Source organism: Myzus persicae, unplaced genomic scaffold (genome assembly GCF_001856785.1).
Source record: "Myzus persicae strain clone G006 unplaced genomic scaffold, MPER_G0061.0, whole genome shotgun sequence".
Classification (NCBI taxonomy): domain Eukaryota; kingdom Metazoa; phylum Arthropoda; class Insecta; order Hemiptera; family Aphididae; genus Myzus; species Myzus persicae.
The window spans coordinates 232529-246066 of NW_019102621.1; the positions used below are offsets into that span (position 1 = coordinate 232529).

A 13538-nucleotide genomic window follows, 5' to 3' on the forward strand; every position below is an offset into this window, starting at 1 on the left:
TTGGGAATTTTAAATTTTGACCTTCCGAATGCACCAACTAGATTCACTTACCTATCAGAGAAGCTGCTATTGAAGAAAATTGAAGCACTTTTACTGCAAGAAACCGTGATGACAGACACAAAAAAAAAATTAATAAATATAAAAACACACATCACTGTAAAATCAATATATTCATAGTTCCGTTCAATATCTAAAATATGTATGGAATATATTCGTATACGCATTATAAATATTTCTGAACAAATACGTTTCCGAAAAATATAGCTCACATAATCTCATATAGAATGTAGGTCTGAAAATAATTTTTTATTCTTAACAATTAGTCGTCTTAGGAACCCTTTATGTATACTAAGTTTGAAAATATATGGTTAATCAAATATTATAGTTATTAATATTCCATTCATTAAAATTTTTTAATTTATAAGAGTTGACTGAGTATAATATGACTATGTAATGGACTATACATTACCTATCGGTATATTTCGTATTTGATGTCAAATATAGAAAATTTAAAACCTTCAACCTTTGTTAAGGACTATTATCATTAAGCATTAATACATAATGACATAATAATAATTGTTAAATAACTCTGAAACTACTCGTTTGAATTTCGCTTATTTAGATGAGACACAATTATATTCAATAAAATCATCCGATTAACAATTTACGATGAAAAAATGGGAATCTCAATTGAAAATAAATAGATGTAGGATCGTCACAGAATACACCTTAAATGGTGTGAAAAATCTAAGTACTTATTTGAAAATATAGTCTTTAAGAGTATAGGTACTTAATAATCAGAATTTGAATAAATGCATTATTAGAGGATGAAAAGGGGGTTGAACAAAACTGAGCGCGTTTGGTGAGTCACTCTGTAGAAGTACGGTATTCTCGATTAATTTTTGTCTGCACTCCTCTTCTTCTTTGAGTTGTGGTTCGCCTCTCTCTCTCTCACACACACAAACACTTGAGATATGTTTAACCCACCAAATTGTCCAACCATCTAGAATCTTCTCCATATTAAATAATATCATCGCTACATCATTTGCAGTATCTTCCAATGCATCCACTGCAGCCTTATTGGCTTACTATACATAAGTGTTCACTGTCACCTGCAAGACACCACTAAATTCTTGATATATTCATAATATAGTAGCACTTGATACACCAATCTTTTTACTACCCTTCTCTGTGTACAATAACCTTATAGTACCTATAATATATTTATATTGTATACTATATTGACCATTCAATGTTAATTTGTTCGTACATGTATATCTAATCGATTCATCCTCGACACTTATACTCTTTACATTTAGTAAATTATTAATATTGCCAATTAATTCTGATCGGTTAACTATAGTTTTAACAACATAATATCGAACGGAATAAGATTGGATATATAGGTAAAAGAGGGATATAACATTATATCACAATCATATAAAATAATCTGTGATTATATTAAACAATATGCAAAATAGGACATAGGTTTTGCTGTATTGCTTAAAGTAAATAAAATAATAACATAGTCATGACGTATTTTTCAGGTATTTCATACTGTTCAGTATTTTATTGATCTCGTATCTACGTTTGGGATACATATTATATATTTGTTCAACATTAATATTATAAGTACAAGTCTTAATTATTATATTTATACAATTACGATAGTATACCTTTGGTAGGTTATCAATTATTATATATTAATATATATGATAATAATAATAATAATAATATCCGAGTAAATATCATATAATATTTTCTATGATACTATATAGGAACCTACTCTAACATTGCACATCAACACACGATTCTAACAGTTTACAAAGTATAATAAATATAATAATAATATAATAATATAAAATGAAATATCTTATATAAATTATGAAATACATTTAAACAGATTCGTTAAAAAGTGTAGGTATACAAATAAAAAATAACACTACTAAATTATTATATATATTATATATAGTGAGTAATGTGAGTTCAACTATTAGAATTATTATAATAATATAATTTAACATAATATTATTGAAATATTATGACTTATGAGAATAGATTATTAGGACACGAATATAAATATATTTTAATCTATACTTGTTCGCCTCTATATAGCAGAGTGTCTCCAGTGAAAACTTGTGATCGTCCTACTTTTGTAATATTAAATTCTGTAAAATTATAAATTTTATAGGTCTGTAATTTGTACTTATTTATTTTTTATTGATCCATTTTTTTTTCATCAAATTTATTCAAATTTATATCAAATTCATCAAATATTGAAAAAAATCGGGCATTTCAAGAATTGTCGAGTTTTTGATTGAAATTGCAGAAGTGGCGAAACACCCAGTTATGTATAATACATTATTATTTATTACATAGGTGAGCGTTTGAAAAAAAATTATAGATTTTATAAAATTTAGATATCTATATTTTTAAATATCATTTTTGATAATTTAGTCAATTTTTTTAATTGTTGATATACCAACAGTAAAATATGTATTTTGTGTAATACTCAGTTGCTAGTAATAAAGTAAAAATGTAAAATAATTTAATTTAAATATGTTTAGTTGGAAAATATGACTGCCAATCACCCAGATTTTGGGATATCTGCTAAATTAGAATCTGGTGATCATATAAATTTCTAGCACTATATAGTTTATCTATACCTTATAATATTAGTATATACCTTACAATAAAGCTACGTCAAACAACACGGCTTATATAGTTATAATACACACGTTTTTTCAAAACAAAATTATTCAATTTTGCGTTTATCGCCATGATCTTAATTTCATATTAATGATAACTATTATCGTAATACATCATATCGTCTTTAAATTGTTCTTTGTATAGAAGCATACCGCCGAAGACTAATTATTGTTGGTGTTCAAGAACATAGGAAGGGTGCTTGCCACCTAACCTTGAGGTGTCGACTGTTGAGTATAACTATTACTATTTACTTCACACGTAAAAACCACTTATTCAATATTAACAACGGAAGAATGATATTTTACCGAAATTTAACAAACATTCTCATCAAAACATTTAAAACCAATATAGATCTTTGGACGTCTCTTGTACTTGAGCTTCTAGACCTGCAATCACAAAAAAAACAAAATTAAAAAAAGCTGCTATTCATGAGTCACAAAAATGTCAGCTATAATAACATTGTGGTGAATTGAATATTATTTTATAGTTAAAAAAACCAAAACATTTAATCAACACACACTTGACACGAAGTACATAAATTAGAAATATAATTAATACATATTATATAATATAAACAATACATTTCTACAAGTAAAGTAAAATGTAACAGTATTTTCCCATAAAGCATTTATAGATTTAATTTTTTTATGAAGTATTTTTCGAATGTTTTTTAAATTTATGTTCTACTTCTGTCATCGGAAAAAAAATGTTATTTCTTATGGAGGAAAAATGTCTAAGTGCATATGTGTTTATTTTTTTTCTTGCATTTTTACTAACAAGGTGGGGGGAGGTCGAGTCGTACAGTATATAAGTAACAATAATAATATATGCCTTCATCATTGGCCTCTATAAATATTATAAGATGATACAAGATGAAATGAAAATACAAAAACGAATATTTAGAAAAAATTGTATTTTATTAAATGTGTATTATTTTTTTGAAATAACTAACATTCGCTTCGACACATTTCTGCTTACGTGAAATATCAGTTTTCTACTTCAACCATATATTATATACGAAGAATTTTGTCGATTGATTTTTTTTTTCATCCAAACAGCTCACAGTTGTATTATTTGTATTTATATTTAAAAAAAAAAAACTATGAGTAATATATGGAGGGCTGTCGAACTGTCATATAATCTGATATATATATATATTTTTTTTTTATTTCTCAAAGTTATTAATTTATATTTGCAGCTAATATTTCAGTGTTTTCATTTGAATTACATTATATTTTGTATTTCGTTTGCATTTTTCGACTGTGATTTATAGTCTCGTATTGTGTTTATATATATTTCAATGTGTGGAATAATTATAGATACACCTGTTATATAGCAAGCAGCGTTGGTATTGAAATTTGGCTGTAGACACGGAATTTGATTACTATATAAACGAATGCGTGAAAAGTGCCAAAAGAATATAAAGATAAATAGCAATTCGCACATTATGCAGCGGTTCTGCCAACCAAATTTGTAAACTTATTGATTGGAACAATACAATTGAGCCGTGGAATTTTAATAAGACTATGTCGATATGTTAAACCGATAATTGGCTAGAATATAGTGATAATATACCAGCTTATATGGACACATAATATACTATAACCTAAAATAGGTATCATAAATTGGCTATTTTGTATACAATACAAATCACTGAATAATTGTTATTTAAGTATAATATTTTTTCTTTTTGCTAGTCATATTTCATGTTTTAATTTAATTTGTTTTTCATATAATATGTACCAATAACTCGATTTAGTAATTTATGATTCTTATTAGGGATCGTCGTGAATATTTTTTTATGGCGTTTTTGGTATTATATACTATGAAATAATGTCTCAGCGGGCCATTGCATAACTAACGTACCCACGAATGTTATAAGTTGACGTTTAAAAGTTGTATTTTAATATGACGTATGATTTCTACACACGGGTAAAATAATAAGATGCTGTATATTTTGTTGTTAATTTTTTTTTATAAAAACCTAAAACCTTGGTACAGTAAACAAAATAAAATCGACGATGGTGATAAAATATAGGTTTAACATAATATTGTTGAATATGATATTACATAATTAAGATATTAATTATTATTATATTAGTATAGGTATAGGTACATCGTATATATACGTACGTGTAGTGTACCTACAAAAATATTTTAGCTCGTTTGTGGTACGATGTGATGGGCTGTATAGTGATGACTATATTATATTGCATACAATATTAAAATTCATTAAATTATTAGGAGGGTAACATGTGCATTCATATAGTATATTATATAATAATAAATTATATAATATACATACACACACATATTATATAGTATATACCAGTCCAAACACGGTGATGTTTTGTTTTTTATTTGCAAATTTTGCGCGTTAATATAATACACATTTACGTGCCGAATACAAGCGCGTAGGGTGATGGTATGGTGAGGGGGGTGGACGAGGAGTCGAGGGAAGTGTATATACAAATATACAGAGATATAGTCGTGACGTGGGGTGGGGAGGTATACCCGTATATAATAATATACGTTTCTGAGCGGAGTCTGCGACGACGACGACTGTTATATGTATATACTGACAGGAAAGTGTATGATATATATATGTACATGTATAGTAAGAAAGCGCGCATATAATATAGAGATGTAGGCGAGTCGAAGGGTTTTATTAAAACGGGGGAAACAGAGGGAAAAGAGAGACACAGAGACAGAGACGGAATGAGAGAGCGTCGAGAGGGAGAGGTTGAGTTATGGGAAGAATTTAAAGCCGCGTCGTTTCGTTCCACGCTCGACGAGGGTTACTATATATACCTATAGTAATATGTGCGTGCGAGCTGAAACGTCCGGGAGGGTTCGGCGAATGCGCGAGCGCAAGTTTATATGATGGTGTGGCGGGGGAGGGACTCTCCAAACCAGCGAGAGACAGTGGACGAATGAGGAAAAACTTTGGGATATACCAAACGTTCGGTTTCCCTTTTTTCGCGTGTTCGTAGCTGGCGGCGTAATGGAGTAATCTGCATTTTTGCGCTTTTCAGAGTGAGAGACAGAGAAAAACATAACAACAATATTATATAAAATATAATCCAGAGATAAATAATAATGGTATAAAAAGTAGTAGAAGCATAACGCGAGTATCCTTATTAAGCGTACCTATAATATACCTATATACTCAATATACAGTTATCTATTAATTGTTATAGTAACTTTAAAGCAAGTAAGTGTTTTAAGTTTAAACATAAGCCGTGACATATAATAGGAGATAATAATATTATATATATTTACACAACTGACTAAATATGATAATATATTAATATACGACGACGAACTTACGGTAGGTATATTATAAATTATAATTTATAATGTACAAATGTATAACGCGTATCTATATTATGTTGTTGGTTATTTTTTTTTTTAAGTTTTACTCAATTCAAATTTGCCGTGGTATTTTTGTACATCTATACCTCATAACGGTGTGAAAATTAAAAACGGAACTTTATTTTGTACGAATGATTGAGATTAAAAATTTAGAAACAGGTAAGCACGTTAAGGTCATAGGTTACATATAGTTATAATTAGAATGTCGTGCGATCGCAATGGAAAACGATTGATTGGTATTTAAACTGTGCTCGCGAAGTGAATGCAATTATTTAGGTACATTGTTGTTTTTTATATATTCTTATACATACAGCGTCCTAGTGTACTTTGGTGCTGGCATTATATTTTAATAATCTATATAGCTGTTAGCTAGGCGGTATACACACACTCTCACGTCCGCTGCACTCAGAGCTACAAATGGGTACCGGGTATAGCATAATATATATTATATCATTAACATGTGCGTGTGTGCGTGCACATTTTGGCATTTATATATGACCGCGGTTGCCTTGGTAACGTTGCCCGACCGTGTAGGTGTGGTCATTCCGAACCAATGACACGGCTCGCTCGTGTACCGCATATACCCCTCGTGAGATCGATATAATAATAATATACATACATATATATATACGCTATTCGCTTTTTGATGTGCGTGTGTACACGTATAGGTAACTGCGGTTGTTGCAGCCGATGGACGGTCACGCGACTCGCTTTCGAGTCATGTTTTTGCGTTTCCCCTATACACATAATATGGGTACCTATATCATAATATATATGTTATATATAGGTACTATCATAGTATCACTATAATATAATACAATATAGGGACTTTTCCCATTGCACTCCAACCCCCTCAGATGTTCGGTCTAAAATGCTTGTATAATAATTTATTACGAGTTATAAAATAGGTACTTGCAGCAGTTATTTTATTAATATTATCAGTACATTTTTTTTACCATGCGGCAATAAATTATGTTCCCTGAAATAAAAATAGTAAATATAGATAGTACTTAAACCTTTAAACATCGGACACTCTAGGTCGCAGAAACTTCGCTGTATATAACTCTGTGGAGGTTTATCTATTCACAGTTTCATGTCTATATATAAGTTTGTAGTTTGCCCCCCCCCCCCCCAAAAAAAAGAACTATTAGGAGGTGTCTGTAAGGAGAGGTTTTGCTGTAATAGTTAGGCTCGTAATTAAAAATTATGTAAGGTTATTTTTCCATTAATAATTTTTTTTAAATCAATAGATTACTAGAGTTGTAAAGATGGTTAAGATACGAGGTGTTATTTACTGTTAGCTATCTCGCTATATTATATCTACAAAGTTTTAAAAAAAATCCCGAAAATATTTAAGTTTTAGCACATAGTAAAGTGTTTTTACTTTTATTGATATTTAAGTAATAACTTTAATTATTAATTAGATATTATTGAATCATTCAATAATAAATAATGTTATTTGTTTATATAGCTTTTTTATTATTTTAATATACTATAGCCTTAAGGTATAAATATATAGGTAATGAAAGTTCAAATAAATAGTTTTGCATAATATAAGTTTTATATTTGTTGATGTTATATAGATAAGTACTGACAACTCTCCTCAAGATTAGGTACATATCAAAATATGAACTATACAAAGTAATATATGTTACTGTTATTCTGTATATATCTTCGAGTATATACCTATACATACAAATATTATGCGTTTGTTAGTAAGTACTTGGTAATCTCGGAAACCACAAAAATTATCGAAGCTTGTACTCATACACTAGGTTTGATAAGTGTTCTAATTGGTATTGGTTTTATCTTTAATTAGAAGCTGCCAAAAAAAATTCTTTGGGTACACGTGATTGCCAGTAAAAAGGCATAAAAAGGTTTGCCGGATTAGCTAGTCAATATACAATTAACATTCTTGATTTTTTTTTTAATTTAACAAATATATTCATGATTATTTGATAAGCATGATGTATTTACAAAGGATTTGGAAGGACGTGATTCTTACCCAGGATTTAGTATTTATTTGAGGATTTAAAGATCATACACAATTTTGAGAAAATATCTTCATTGCAGTTTAAGTGTTTTGAAACATTTATTCACCTAATAATATAATATATTAATACAAAAGGAATTTTTTTTAAATTTGTTCTTCAATTATTTACAAACAAATTCTTACTTATTAAGTCTCTATAATGACGTCGAATTAAATTGATTCAATCAATTTGGTAAAACTGTACAAGCACATTAATTACCTAATGTTCTATATTATACTATATAAAATATTATGTCCTCAGATGAGTTTCTTTAGTAATTCTCGAAAGGCTATATTAAAGACTGTGGTTCGTTTTCCACCCCTATTTATCTGACATTTCAGACAACCGAGTTGTTAATTAATTACCCAGAGAATTACCTGCGTTTTCGCATGCATTACATTTATATCGTACATTTGTACAGCGATGAACGTGATAAATATATAGATGTTGTTCAGCTTAAAAGAGAAATTAAATAAGTATATCCGCTTTACGTGCTTAACACAGAAAAGAAAGTGTAAAATTAAAAATAATTTTTATGTAGCTATATATGTATTGTTACTGTTATTTTTCTAATCAAAAATAATTCCTAAAAGTTACAAAGTATATGTTTATTATATTGTGTAAACCGAATAAAATATTTTATTCGTTTCTAGAATTAGGTAATAATTAGTAGTAACTGTATATTCCCTTGATCTGCAGATATTTTATTTTGTACCCAGTGGCCACTATCCTCTGTAATACATGCTGTTTAAACGTATGTCTATATTAAATATTAATAAAATACCAAATGCATTACTGCTGTAGATTTAAAATGCAACTCGAGGTATACAAAAATAATAGCAAGATCAATTTATTAATTTGTGAAAATAAAAACAAAACGGTGGTGGGTGGACTAGAGTGGAAAAATGGTTCAAAATGTGAATAAGATTGAGAGATAATAATACCATCGATTATAATAAAAATAATTCTCTAGTAGCTGATGAATGCAAAAATAATCGTAGTACCCAAAATAAATGATAATAATTACGAACAATGTGAAACGTTTTTTTCGTTGTACCTACTTAACTTTAAAAATACACTAAGATAGTATTATAATATATTTAGAAATTCTTATATCCCCACCCCTTTACAGTCCCTAGTTTAATCCCTATTTATTGATGACATGTGCTGAGACGCGATAATACCTATACTATAATGTATAATTTATGCTATATGTATAATAGTTTATAGTTACAATAGTAAGTAGGTAAGTAAATAGTAAGTTCATTAGTTACTGATTAACGCTCCGAGAGTACATCATTATTGTACATTTAAACATAATAATACAGGTAGCGAACATCGCGCAGCAGTTTCTACATTTCTACGTGCATTTCGCTCCGCTGCGGATCAAGACGACTGCAGTTGCAGTAATGCGCGGTGAGCGCGCGGGCTCGTATTCATGTTTATCAAAATGAGATTATTATACGTCTAGAGATGGCGGCCGCGATGTAGGTCTTTAGTTCAATTAACTTTATATGGACGATATGATGACGTGCCTGGCAGTTTCAAATCGGTCGTCAGCAATGCAGTTGGTCACGTGACCTGAAGTCCGTGAGCCGACTCGTTTTTTCACATATGTATTATTATCTATATATATTATACGCGGGCACGCTTTATCATTATTCTTTTCGCATCGGTTCTCCGGTTTAACTGAAACCAAGGCAATTGCTAAATTATCGTCCATTGTGTCTGTATATACCTATATAATATATATTATAACCGCGGCCTTCTGTCCTACCGCGCTGCAGTGGCGACGATACATACGCGTCGGCTATATGGTTATAATAATATAACTTATACGATATAATATTATATACATATACATTATACATATAGGTATACACGTTATAGGTATATACCTACATAAAATACTTTAACAATTTTTTTTTCATTTATTGTGTCCCTATACACTTACACGATTATATATTTATTCGGTTTATTGTTTGTATTATATTTTATGAAGCTGTTTTCTTAAATTTCATAACATATTTATAAAACTCATTCGCCGACTAGATGTATATATAATGTATAGGCGAATGTTTCTATTTTCTACATATAATGGCTGGGAAGCACACTACAAATACATACTCGTCTATATACACGCGCAAGTAACAATGCCGACAATCTCCTTTGTTGCCACTTATTGTATATATAAATATATATACTATATGCAATGCTGCGCATTGTACACATTTATATATTTTGGTCTTGACACCTGCGAAGTTTTTCAGACACACAGGAAAAAAATATTATATTGTTTCTGGTCATCAATGCTCGGGTATATATAATATGTATAATGTGTATATAGCATGAAGGATGTGATAATTTTTTCAAACATTAATTATGGTAGTTGATTATGTTTCCTTTTTTTGCAGAGACGTCAAACCTGCTGCCGGATGAAGTTCAACTCATGAATTATTATTGTGGATGTTGTTTTATTTTTTTAATAAATGGCTGTTAAATAATTGTTATTTCGCTGGCAATGGTTACCTACATCCTATATAATATTACACGGGACCGTATCATTCAATTATATATGTATGTTGTATGTAACATGTAAATATAAATAAAAGGTGATTTTTCTTAACATGGTTAACCCCATTTTTCCCATGAATAATACTTTTATTCGAACTCTAATTTTTAGAATTTTGAATTATACCTAAAAACAATATTTTAGAATTCCTGATATTTTTTGCTTTACTTAAGGAGTGTCATGTACTCTCTATTTTTCAAATCAGAACCCCTTTTTTCACTGTACATATTTATGTAGAGGTTTTTTTAAACATTTTTAGGTATCTAAATCAAAATTCTAATAAGTAGTTTCTGAGTTATTAAAATATTTATACTAAGAATGATGATCTTCAAATATGGTTATACAAAAATATGAACTATATGTAATATTAGATGTATTATCGATATAGTATTTACTTGATCATTTTTACAAATTATTTAAATCAAGCGATCAATACTGAATGGTAATTACAAACATTTTCAAATCATCTAAGCTTCCATATCTACTTAATCTATTACCATCATGGAAATATAAAATAACTAGATAGCCGACTACAGGATAATATCGAAGTCGGCAGTCATGTACCAACAGGGCGAAATTGCGTAGTTGATAACATACATGTATTTGTAATAAATATATCATATAAACATGTATAGGTATCTTATCTATTGAGTTATTTTGTAAATACTGCCCTGTTAACATATGGTCGCAGGACTTCAACGTTCCTGTAGGAATGTCATATGCAGTCCGCTATCTAGTTGTTTTATATGTTTAGTATACAAAGTTAAATAACTCAAAAACTACTCATTAGAATTTTGATTTAGATACATAAAAATTCTCAAAAGAATATCTGCTGAAAAATTAAAAGTAAAATGGAGGGGGGGGGAAGGGAGATCAAATTTTAAAAACAGAAGTTGGTATTGTCACAAGATCATTCTTAAGTGGTACAAACAATTTCAAGTATTCGAAAATATGGTCTTCGAGTGTATTTAAAGATTCCAAAAATCAGATTTTGAAAAACTTCACTATTAAAGAAAAAAGGGGGGTGAGCATACTTGTTGGATCACCCTATATAACAGAGGTATTCAAACTGTGCATCGCGGCTCCCAGGGGCGTCGCGGAGTTGTCGAAGGGAGCCGAGTAGTATAATTGAAAACCAATAAATATTTTTACGAAAAATGTTTACTATTATCATTGAGGCACACCGGTTGGGAAACGTCTACAATAATCATTTGCTAAATATAGCTTTAATTTTTTTATATATGTAATATGGCAAATAAATAATAAAAAAAAAATTATAAAATATAAATTACATTTATATAAACATTTATTTTTTTGTCATTTATAATTTGGGAGCCGTCAACATTTTGTGAAGACTTAAAGGAGCTGTGAGATGAAAAAGTTTGAATACCTCTGCTATATAATATATAATTAGATAATCATATTACGTTTAACTTTTTGTAGGGTTAGGTTGGAGTATCAGAGTTCTTCAATGCATTATTTTTCTAAAGCCTTCAATGTTTTCGTATTTAAATATTCACCACAAACTATAATATGCATGGTCTATTTACCGATAATCTTTTTGTATACCTACTTGTAAGTCCTTATAAACTCATTCCCACATGCACATATGAGTATATGACAAATTCATAGAGAACTAAATCATAGTAGATGCACCGGAGGAGCACCGATAAAATATAAATACTTTTTACAAATATTATGATCTCATATCTATTATATTAGTTTACTACTACTGACTAAATTATAATAATTATTATTTATTTATAACCAATGCTATACGAGTATTTAGTAAATTACAATACTTTTATTCTATATTGTTATTTATTTCCAGTATATACCTTTCATGGTGTCTATTATATTGAATTTGCTTATAATTTTCTGGGAGAATTGCATATACGATATACTTACAGCAAAAAGCCAAGTTCACTATAGCTACGTCGTCCATCGTATTATGATTGGCTGCTCTAATCGTGGTATAATTCACTAACCACGATCTACCGAGAAACTTATTAAGTTCAACTTTTACTAGACACTACACGACACGACATACGACATAGCTATGAACCAGGATTAACACTTTTTATCTTCATATATATCTACCGCGTGTCCGCGAAAACTGGGTTCACTTTATAACTCATGTTACCTACATTACTCAGTACCCTATATACATATATTAGTATTCTGTCTACGGAATATTAATGATCGAATAGTCTAGTTTCATGTTCTTCAGAAGTAAACAAAATTCAAAAACATGTATAGAGTACTGAGTAATATGGCTAACTTAATTATACAGTGTACCCTGTTTTCACAGACACATACCAATTAGTATACATAGGTATCGTGGTATAAAAGCACATAAATTATTAAAGCTAAATATTATAATATCATAGATATATCACTTTATTTGTAATTATTTTTACCTGGAACAGTGGGATATGACGAGTAAGACGTGCCAGTATCCAAGGCCGGATGATGGGCGCTGTTGGGCCACGGTTCCATGCCAGCTTTGCCGTGATACTGGTGTGGATGTGGGTGACTAGATGGAGGAGGTGGCGGTGGCGGCGGTGGCGCCAGTCTCGAAGTCGGTGGCGGTAGTAGTAGGCTGCCGTATTGGGCAGCCATATTATGATGGTGATGGTATTCGTGCACGGCCCTGCGGGGAAAAAAAAGCATGCGATTAAGTACTAGGTTTACTAATTTAATTTTAATATTATTATCAATTATAGGTACCTATGATGTAAGTACAAGCAGTGGCGTGGCCAGGGGGGTTTAGGTGTTCACTTCCCCCCATTTCCTTTCCACCCACTAATAAATGTATAATTTATATTATTTATATACGAACATTTTAA

General features: G+C 29.8%; 1 protein-coding gene across 1 annotated transcript in view; it reads right to left on the bottom strand.

Moving 5' to 3' along the window:
- Positions 1-2466: 2466 nt before the first annotated feature.
- Positions 2467-13538, bottom strand: part of LOC111032803 (protein vestigial) — a 32210-nt gene continuing 21138 nt past the window's right edge. The window contains exons 5-6 of the mRNA XM_022313261.1: positions 13110-13342; positions 2467-3095 (exon numbers count right to left, since the gene is read on the bottom strand). Coding sequence (XP_022168953.1) covers positions 3046-3095; positions 13110-13342 — 283 coding nt within the window. The 3' untranslated portion in view covers positions 2467-3045. The remainder of the gene's footprint in view (positions 3096-13109; positions 13343-13538) is intronic.